Source organism: Eublepharis macularius, chromosome 5 (genome assembly GCF_028583425.1).
Source record: "Eublepharis macularius isolate TG4126 chromosome 5, MPM_Emac_v1.0, whole genome shotgun sequence".
NCBI lineage: Eukaryota > Metazoa > Chordata > Lepidosauria > Squamata > Eublepharidae > Eublepharis > Eublepharis macularius.
Genome location: NC_072794.1, coordinates 50,791,381 through 50,802,343, shown reverse-complemented (window position 1 = coordinate 50,802,343; position 10,963 = coordinate 50,791,381). Strand labels below are relative to the sequence as shown.

Below are 10,963 nucleotides of genomic sequence, written 5' to 3'. Positions count from 1 at the left end.
GGGATTGGGGCTGGGAGGCACTGTTCCAGTCATACCTTGAGGGAAGAGTTGAGAGTGTGGTGCTGGTGGATGTCTGCTGTAAACCTTGGCCTCTGGTCTATGTGGGGACAAGAATCCATCTTGTCCCCAATGCTTTTCAACCTCTATATAAAGTTGCTGTGATAGGTCATCTGTAGATTTTGGCTGAATGCTGCCAATATACAGGTGACACTCAGCTCTATCTTGTTCTACCAGCAGAATCCAGAGAGCCAGTAGGGTTAGTGTCTGAGTAGAATCTAGGAGGGCCAGGATCAAATCCCCACTTGGCCATGGAAACTTGTTGGGTGACCTTGAGCCAGTCACACCCACTCAGCCTAACTTACCTCACATGGATGTTGTGAGAATAAAATGAAGAGAATTATGTAAGCCACCTTGGATCCCCATTGGGAGAAATGTTGGGTATAAATGAAGTAAATAAAATAAAATTCCAGGGCAGCTGTGGAAACTGTGAACAGGGAGGTAATTTTCGAATAGCCAAAGATTAACAAACTGAAAACTTAACCCTGACAAAACAGAGGTGGTACTGGTAGGGAGAATGTCTGAGCCAAGAAATGGGTTATCTCATGTTCTACATAGGGTTGCAGGTTCATAGCTTGAGGGTGCTGCTGAACTTGGGCATCTTGTTGGATTGTTGGGAATGAGTTTTATTTTTGGGACAGTTGGGACAGTTCCAAAGTCTTCAAAACCTTCTTCTTAGATAACAGGATGGGGGTGGAGGATGCTTTCCAAGACACACCCAGCCCAGGACTTTAGACAGGCAGATGCCCTGCCTGGCTGCAGACAAATGAGCACCAGTTAAGACTTCCTTCTAAAAGTGAGTTGACCCTTGTGGGGGTACGGAAACAGAGGTTTGGAGGTCTGTAATGCTGGAAAGGATTCTTCTTGTAGGCTTCAGGAAAAGCCCCTCTGACTTGCCCAGGGGGTGGGCAGTGGTAACCAGGCACTGGGTGGTAACCAGGTACTAGGTAGCAGATGGGCAAAGAAATATTAAAATCCCTTGGACAGAAACTTTCTTCAGCTGGTTTCCTTTGGAGGCTGAGGAAGCACACCTGGCTTCCTGGCAGACAGCAGCCATTGGCCATGTGGAGGGCTGGAGGTCTGAACTAGGACTGCAAGGTAGGGGAACTCCTCAGTAAGCTGTGAGTTAGAGCTTTCCTTACCATGAGATATGACAGGCATGTATAAAAGTGAGGGTCAGAGAGAAAAGGCATTTTTATGTCTTGCTTTTGGGACCTCTTGCTCAATCTGTTGTTGTACCTGAAAGTATGTGTAAACATTTTCCTTCTTTTTAACAATTACTTAATTCTTGAACGTTGGTAGCTGTTCTCTGTACTACACAGACTTTCACTGTCCAAACATAGTTTTAAAAGGATGCCACAGGAATGGAGTGCTCTGTTGGTAAATAGCTGATCCTGCAGTGCAGCAAGCAGTTCCTGTGGTAACCAGGCACTAGGTAGAAGGAAACTTACACACAAGGTGGGGCCTTAGAGCAGCAAGCCTACACAGGGTGATGGGTAGCCTTGGCCCTCTCCATAAGCTATTTGTTCAAAGGCCAAGTGACAGTGGCAGGTACAGGAGAGGAGCTGCAAAAGGTTGGGAGAGGTGGGTGGGTGGCATGTGCCAGGCAGAGGCTTGGACTGTGACTGGTGACCAGATGCTTCAGAGGTCAAGACACGACAGTGCCTGCAGGTCAGTGGGGTTGTTCTGCTACATAGATAAACAGGTGGCAGTGGCTTTCAGGCGTTCCTTTCATCAGCTTCAGCTGGTGAGCCAGCTGCAGCCCTTCCTGGGCAGGAAAGTTCTTGCTACTGTATTGCAAGCACTGGTATCACCTAGACTACTACAAATGTACTGTATGTGGGGCTGCCCTTGAAGACTATCCAGAAGCTACATGTGGTACGGAATGCTGTGGCCAGAAAGCAGAGTGGGTCAAGGGGCCATATTACTTCAGTTTTGTTCCATCTGCATTGGTGTTGGTATTGACCTGAGGCCAGCATACTTTAAGAAGTGCCTTGTCCCACCCCACCCATTCACTCTGGTCATTTTCTGAGGTCCTGCCTTGGGTGCCCCTGTCATCGGAGGCTAGATGGATGGCAACCCAAGAAAGGACCTTCTCAGTCATGGTACCAAAACTTTGGAACTCTCTTCCTAGAGAGATTTGTCTGCCCCCTCTATTGCTGCCTTCTGCCAGCAGGTAAAGACTTGTTTTGTTTGGTATACCTCGATTAACTAGTATTGGCTCTCCTCTATATTCTTTGTATTGTGTGTGTTTTTATTGAGTAAGTTTTTACTCTTTTATATATTGTTTTAAATTTTAAAAAACATTTTACTTACTGTTTGCCACTGTAGGGGCTCTATTTGGGTAGAAAGGCAGCATACAAATGCTATAAATAAATAAATTCATTACATTCATCCACTTTTGGCTGATAGAGATTGTTACTTGTGGCAGATGAAAATTATACCATTACCTGATCCTATATTTGTTGGATGTTGCTGCCAGCCCTAACTGGAAAGCTTTAAACACGTTCCATATGATATCAACTAAAGGAAAACTATTAGAAAGGTGTTATCTCAGATTTATTATTCCAGAGGCACTTGTATAGAAAAATCTTACATTTATATCGCGCCTTTCCTCCCAAAAGCACTTTACAAACTACAATATACTAAAGTACAGCAATTACTTCCCCACTGTTGAAATGGCAGTCATTGCAACTATTACGGAACACCACCAGGCTGAAGTTCTATATGAGATATGGGGATTCTTCACTCTTTGCCACCTTTCCCACCACCCATGATTTCCAGTTTAAGCAACCATGGAATTAGCAACCAATGTACAAGGCCATAGCAGAAATTCATAGCTTAACCATTTTTTAAAAAATCACTCTGCACCACCTTTGCAAAATTTCATCATTAAATAGCATGATCTTAAACACTACTCCATTTGAGTACTGCTCTGGTTTATTTTGTCTTCACATACTTATTGCCTTACAGGGTCAGTCAATTTTGGTGCACTCACAATGTAAGTATAGATATTGCAATTAGAGATGTTACAAATTGCCTGGCCTAAGCGTACCCGTTGTCTCTCAATTTGCTGTCAAATGTTGAAGTCAGTGAACCCGTCCCTTCTCTCACTGACTTCTGAAGTTAACCTGCACTATTTTAACAAGTTAAATTGAATTAACACGATTTGTGTTCTGTATTATCACTGGGTCTTGAACTGCAATGATTCTGGGCCTTTTCCAAATGATGCTATATAAATGCTTTCTCCTTGTTATTAACAAAAATACAACATTCTTAAAAAAAAACAAGTCTACTACCACTTAATTTTAGTGGGGAAAAATTACAAATATTTAAATATTTAAAAAGCAGCATTTTTCCACTCTAAAAAATTATAACAGTTCCTTAAAAACACTTGTATTTGAGATAGCCAGCTTCTCTAAGAGTGTCACTGTAGGACAGTTAACTTGAGATAGAGGTTATATGAAAAAGGAAATTGTCCGTAGCATCGTGGCAATCTGCTATGAGCCACATTACCTCTGAAATTAGATTAGCATTTGGAATGAAACTGTGCCAGCCAACTTGCTCATGAGAGTGGCTAAATGTCTGATATTGTGATGCTGTACGTGTGCGTAGGCTGGCACAAAATCTCCCAGAATGCATCTGTTAAATGTCTTTAAAACCAAGACCAGTTTTACAGCTATGAAAAAGCATGGTGTGATGTACAGATGAAATCAGTTCAGAGGTAACTTGTTTTTAAACTGTACTCCTAATTTCCCCATTGCAGCTCTCAAATGGTTATTTTGCACAAAGCACATTAATAAAATCAATGGCATTTATAATGTTGGAATGAAGCACTGTCTTGGGAACAGTAGATGGAGGACCCACAATATTAGCTGTTTCAAGTTTAGAAAAATTAAAAAGGTAGCAATCTTACTATGAAAGGGGAGATACTCAAAAATGATAAATCACTAAAACCAATACTGACTTTACAGGGGGGAAAGACGCTGATCACATTTATTTGCATATGTAGTGCATGCCTTCATGTAGTGCATTACAGTGTTACATCATTTAGGCAAAAATCATACACCCATATATACTACTTTTGTAGTAGTGGGTTTTCAGCTGTTTTTATAAAGGTGAATGGCATCCCGACATACAGACGAGCTAGCCAGCCACCGTCTTCTCAGCCCCCCATCTAAAATGCTACCTCTAAGCATCGACCCTGTGTATCATTATGTGGCAACAATAATTGCTTCCATGGAAAAGTAATACTTCATAAAAAGAATCTCTTCCACATGTGGACTAGCCGGCATGCATCAAATGCGTGATTACATCACACCATATTGGAAACTGTTCCAGTATGGCTAACCATTAAGTTGGTAATAGTTATCAAATCATTAAGTTGGTAATAATGATCAAACATGAAAAGAAAAAGAGAAAGGAAAGAATCCTTTATCGACTCTGAAAGACTTTGAACAGCTATGCCTTAGGTAATACACATTCAAAAGAAATTAAAATATTCAGTGAGCAAATCTCACTCTCATATGGCAGGTTATGACATTTTATGTAGAAGTGAAAAACTTTTGCAGAGCTTCCCAGAGCTGTTAAATGGATCGAACCATTCCCAAATAAGAAGGCTACAGTCTCAATTCTGAAACATAAAATCGTTGTTGTTGTTGTTTAAAAAACATCACCTTTCCTTTCTCTTTAGCTTCCATAGTGAAACAAAGCCTGAAATGGCTGTTTTTAGCTAAGCTGAATGAGAGAAATGGAAGGATCAGACCAAAGCAGCAGTGGGAAGAAAAAATGGGGCACAGGAACACCCCAACCCCCAACAGCAGATAAAAATATACACATTGGGTTTGCTTCTTTCCTGAACCCAGTACTGCTGCAAGCAGAGCTTCACCACAACCTTGGAAAAAGGAAAGGCTCATTGCCCTGAGCAATTCTGCAGTATGATAGCCAGTCTTCAAAGAGCATGATATTCAGTACATCAGAATATGACATGGAAACTCACATACACTACCAAGGAGGTAGTGACCCTAAATTTTAAGAGGTTCTCCCCCAGAGGAAACAGAGGTCAAGTAGAAGTCAAATTAGCCGACTTCAAAATGTTTACATCCAGGATGAATCAAAGTTAAAGTGATTGAAGCCCAATTTAATTTAGGCAGGTTTTAAAAAACCACAAGAATAAGGGCATTCTTAATACATATTAATAATTAAACCAACATATACACAAATTAGTAATATCCTACATTACAGTAAATGCCTCAACATCTTGTTTTAGATTATCCTATTCCTAGTAAATCTGTTTACAGAATAAGCAGAGTAGCTGTTATGTCACAATGTAGTTTGTCTTTCTGTATCAGTCACTATTGCAGGTGAACATGTGCGTGTTTTTAAGAACCAAATTCAATTGTGTCTTCAGTTATCTTCTTGAACTCGTAATTTCCTCTTCCATCCATATGAAGGTAGAACTAAAGAAGACAAAAATACAGATCAGTTAATCTAGTTTTTAAGGTTTTACTTTCTTGGTTAGATAAGGCAGCCTACAGCAGTGACCTCTAATGTGGTACCCGCTGCCATGATGTCTGCTAGCGTGCTTTTTGGTGCCAATTCCTTGTTCTCTAAAACAAAGAGTCAGTTTCCGCTTTCTTTCATTTTATTGTAGGAGTAAAGCCCAGCTGTGGCATCACCTACTTGTCTATGGGGAGCACCCTTTTGGAAACATCTGCCTATAAGGATGCTTGGCTTTGAACCTATAGTCTTAACATTTTACTGAACCTCTCAAAGTTTTGCGATTGGGCCCTGCCTTGGTGGCAGCCATAATGTGAGTGGTCCTACACCCACGGCAGTTGTTTTGTTGCGGCACCTTCTACTTGTTCTCTAACTTCCAAAAATGTCCAGAAGGTCAATTAGGTTAGAAATGCCTGGTTTATCTCTCAACACATTCCTTAATCATGCAACGCCTTAGAATGCACACTGAATAATGTTGTGTGTATTATATCGCCATCTGGTGGTAGTGGCAGGCTATTGTACTGCCTGTTTTGTGAGACTCCAGTGAATTTGCCTCACTCTGGGGCTTCAGCTGTGTATACAACTTGTTATTGAAATAGGTGAATATTTGGTTAAAGACAGTGGTGAACTTTGGAATTTTAAAAGTTCTAGAGAATTTATATGCACTAGACATTTTTAATTTAAACAAAGCTTCAGTTTTATTTACATGCAGCTACTAAATTGCCATAAAGAAAACAAACAACAGCTTGAGCCCCAAAGAGATTTTTAGATTTGTTTTAATCACAGCAGCAGCACTTCTCCCGAACTGCTCCATGAACAACGGGGATGTTTCAAATGCAGTTTGTGGTATGGCACGCAACTCAATTGTTCAAAGAACATTAAAAATTCAACTGGCCCTCCACAGTTTATTGAATTCTACCCTCTGCCTCCACATTAATCTCTCTCTCTCTTTCACTCACTCACTCACTCACTCACTCACTCACTCACACACACTCTCTCTCTCTCACACACACACACACACACAGAGCAGCTATGACATGCAATTTTTACAAAGAAAAATATCTCAATCTTACATCATGGTGCTTCCAGAGGGACTTCCTATGAGATACAGTGAAGAGAGTGATGCCAACCTAAAGTATCGGAAAACGGATGAAGATAAAAATGAATTTTCAAATAATAAATCCAGATGGGCAGCCTTGTTAATTTGTGACAGCAAAATAAAATTAGAATCAAGTGGCACCTTGAAGACTATCCAAATTTATTCCAGCATATGCTTTCATGAGATAGACCTCACTTTGTCAGATGTGCAAGACAGTGAGCTATGACTTATGAAAAGTTATGCTAGAATAAACTGATAGTCCTTGAGGTGCCACTGCACTCCTATTTTATTTCTTTCTCAATAATCTTATCCCTCCTTAAAATTCTTACATCAAGCTTCCTTGACAGAAAATAAAATCTTCAGACAACTTCTCCTATTTAAGCAATATTTAATTCCACTGATTGCACTGGGAAACTCTTAAAAACATGCATCTTTCTAATTGAGAAGAACAGGATTTAACAGTGCTTTAAGTTTAGCATGTCCCAATGGGAGAAGGGGAACAGGAGGGAAAACAGAAGTTACAAATCACAACTTTTCTGCTGACCTTGAGAAGTTATCAAAAACTGTTTCACAAATATACATAATTTGCTGAACTTTTTTTAAAAAGTACTTTGGCAAAAAAACACTCTTGAGTTTTAATCCAATGTAGTATGATAGAATGCTACTGAAAATATACACCACAATCCAGATAGGAGATCAGCTAGTTCATATTCTCCCGTTAGGACCATATTTTGCCTTTCCTGTGCTAACTGCCATGGGTAATTTGAAAAATTGAGGTTCAGTCCAGCATATAAAACATAAGGCTATTACAGTCATTCACTGATATTTCTTGATGTTGTTTTTGATATTAGAACTTAAACTGACAACATGAACAGCCAACATATTTTGAGCAAGAGAATGCACACATACTTTCCGACAATGGCTGTAGATGTAACCTTCTACATCAACACTAACAGCACTTGTACATTCGTCCAGAATTGCAAACTGAGGTTTATGGTAAAACAATCTGGCCATCTGTAATGCAAAAGTAAATGCTAAAGAACAAATACATTAAAAAAGCAATTTTAAATACATATATATAATGTATAATATAAAATTAATATATATTTTTATATAATAATTAAACAGATTATTTGCACTGTGTTATATTATTGTGCTACATGGAAGATGCATTGCAAGTCTAAATTCATATTCCCATGCTAAAGAAGGCATAAGTGAGTATATTGTTCAAGACCCAGAAAAATGATCGCGTTAATGAAGACGTACTGCCATCCTCTGTTTTTCTCCTCCACTGAGCACGTCCATCCAGTCCTGAACACTATCCCAGCCTCCTTCACGCTCTAGGATCTGACCCAGCTGAACATTGTCCAAGTACTCCTTTAGCACCTGTAAATATAAACAGATCAACAGGTTCACAAATCTAGCTACTAGATATGGTAAAGTTTTTAATTTGTTATAAAAGGGGCTTAGAATTGTGGCAAACCGCAACACCAAGTATTCCAAGAAACCTGGAACCTCCATTTTGAAAGCGTTACAACTCTGAATACTAGTTGTCAGGATGGGGGGAAGAGATTGCCTAGAAACAAACTGTCCACTAAAGGAAACAAGGCGGAACTAGAGGAACCTTTGATCTGATTCACCAGAACTCTTTCTAAGATATTAACAGACATTTCTGAAAACTATCTAGATTTTTGTATGTTTAAGTTTATAACAAATTTAGCTGTTCTTCCATCTGCTATGGAAGAGTAAGCTACACAATATCAGAAGGTTTTAACAACAAAACAATAAAAAAATTTCACCTGGTCAGATATGCCTTTTCTTTTCTGGTCTTCTACAGCATCTGGATATATTACTTGATCTCTTAGTGTTCCAAGGGTCATATATGGTCTCTAAAATTAAAAGATTGGTGACTGGGAGTGTTTGAAAAATTGAAACGGGTAAAACCCACAAAATGTAGATGGCTATGGTGGCTTTCTTTACCTGAGGTACGTAAAACAGTTTTCCTCTTTCAGGTTTAGTCAGACAGCCACCAAACAGAGGCCACAACTGCAAAAGGAAAATTAAAAAATCTTAAGGTTTTAGAGTTTTGATTTTGTTGCTGTTGTAATTCTTATGCCTCTATTTATTTACCTCGCCGAGCACACGGAACAGTGAACTCTTTCCACATCCATTTGGCCCACAAATCAGAACATTGGCACCTGACCGTACCTGGAATTTATAAAATCAAAGCATTAAATATATTTTCGGAAGAACTGCAAGCAATAGGAGTTTCTGCTCAGTATGTAATCGGCGAAGTCTGATGCATATATTTTGCTATTAAATTTATTTTTCTAGGTTGAATATATAATGTTCTATCAATCATGAGCACTGAAAATGGGAACATTCAAAAGTCTAGTTAAAACAACAAATCACTCCTGGGCTTATCTCACTAGTCACATTTTATTTCCATTTTTAATTAGACTTCTATCCTGACTTTCTGGAATACAAAGCATCATATCTATATAACCTCAGTAAAATGCTGTCTCAAGCGCCTTCTAAACATAACCTGTGTGACAGTCACATGATGCCCATCCTTTAGACTTAATCTGTATTTGCAAGCATTGTTCAGGTTTAACTTGAATGCTTTTGTTTTACTAATTTGATGTTCAATTAAATTAAAAAGCTATTAAGCTAGAGCTGTGAAAAAGCAAGAAATTAAGAAAGCATTAACACTAAAACTGGAACCTTGAAAACACTTACTAGGAAGTGTTTGGTGAGACTTCCAAAAAGACTGTTTAGTATTCAGATGTAGGAAGAATACTGTCTGCACAATACAAGCTCATTTACTTTCCTATCTTCTTATTATAGTTCAAAGCTGCTCTCCACGACTTATGACAATATTTGTATTCCCAGATAATGATAACAGTTTCATTTTACATTATTGCTTCAGTGATATCTGGAAGATATAGTATGTCAAAGCACTGTTAAGGACCACCCCTGGATTGGATTCTAAATTTTAAAATGCAGATCATAAAATATTCGTTAACCATACAAATTTCTGGTCAGAATGTAACATTCCGATGAACAAACTTTTATAGAAACTTGCTGGAGACTATAGCCCTCTTCACATGGTACAGTGAACACAACATACACATGTGTACATCTATTTGTAAGAAAGAGCCAACACATGTTCAGTTTAGAAATGAAACGGGGGACCAGTCCCTGGATAAATTTTGGTTTATGTTGCACTTTCAGCTTTACATGCATTGAATGTACTATGAGAATGACTCAACACACGTGTTTAAAAAATTCAAGGGTACACTTACACGGACTGTATGTATGTTCACTGTAACTTGTGAACAGGGCTTATATCTGAAGAAGAAATTGTGCTTGTCGTAAACATACCTCAAAGTTAAGGTCTTTAATCAATATATCACCATTCGGTGTTGCTAATGGAACATGATCAAACCTGCAAGGAAAATGGACATACCATCATTAATTCTGAGAAGCATGCTTACTGCATTCCTATTACATACAAGTAAAACAATTCCAAGATGCTTGTGATATAGCCATACTAGAAAGTAAAAGAAAATATAGCATCAGATTCTATTCAGCTGACTATGAAGCTTAGTTCTACAGAGTGGGAACCAGAAAAGAGAAAAGAATCAGAAAGCAGACAGCCACCTAGCACCTGCCCCTCTTCATAAGCGACCACTCTTCCCAAGAACGACACACAGAACAGAACTGGAGAAGAAAACATGTTTAACCAAACGCTCTCATGTTTTCTTGTGCTCCTACAACTTTAAGAGTCTTGGTCGGATGAAGAAAACGACTCCAGCTGACCAATAGTCTGGGAAAACATGGACTTATTCCTTATTTTACTTTTTCTGTAAACACCTCTGCTTGAAGAAAAAAACTCTTTGGTTTCAGAGATGGCAAGATGTTTAAATGCCTAATCAATATCATGAAAAGGTTATACAAATTATACAAGCATCTGCAAGCCTTTATAATTTATACTAAGATTTGACTTTAGTGTTATTTTACATGATCAGTGTTTGTTCTTTTGCTACAGAAAATGAGGCATTCCAAGTAGTGACGTCCTTGCTTATACATAGTGAGCACTGAATTAAAATAAAATTTGAAAGGTGTGGGTTCAGCTGAATTTAAGAAGACTAAAAAGAAAAGGTCTAGTAAGAAACGAGAGATACTACACATACTTGATAATCTTATCTGCTATGACAATTTTTCCAGCACCAGGAATCAAGGGGACAGCTTGCACTATTTCTGAATCTTAAATTAAAAACAAACACACAAACATTAGAGAATGAC

The 10,963-nt window shown here is 38.7% G+C and overlaps 1 protein-coding gene across 2 annotated transcripts in view; it reads right to left on the bottom strand.

The window, feature by feature from the left end:
- Positions 1–2,601: 2,601 nt before the first annotated feature.
- ABCD3 (ATP binding cassette subfamily D member 3) overlaps positions 2,602–10,963 on the bottom strand; it is a 55,206-nt gene continuing 46,844 nt past the window's right edge. For both annotated transcript variants that reach the window (XM_054980081.1, XM_054980082.1), the window contains 9 exons: positions 10,852–10,924; positions 10,040–10,103; positions 8,786–8,863; positions 8,636–8,701; positions 8,455–8,544; positions 7,922–8,041; positions 7,565–7,669; positions 6,630–6,686; positions 2,602–5,516 (listed from right to left, as the gene is read on the bottom strand). In XM_054980081.1, the coding sequence (XP_054836056.1) occupies positions 5,439–5,516; positions 6,630–6,686; positions 7,565–7,669; positions 7,922–8,041; positions 8,455–8,544; positions 8,636–8,701; positions 8,786–8,863; positions 10,040–10,103; positions 10,852–10,924 (731 nt within the window). In that variant the 3' untranslated portion in view covers positions 2,602–5,438. The remainder of the gene's footprint in view (positions 5,517–6,629; positions 6,687–7,564; positions 7,670–7,921; positions 8,042–8,454; positions 8,545–8,635; positions 8,702–8,785; positions 8,864–10,039; positions 10,104–10,851; positions 10,925–10,963) is intronic.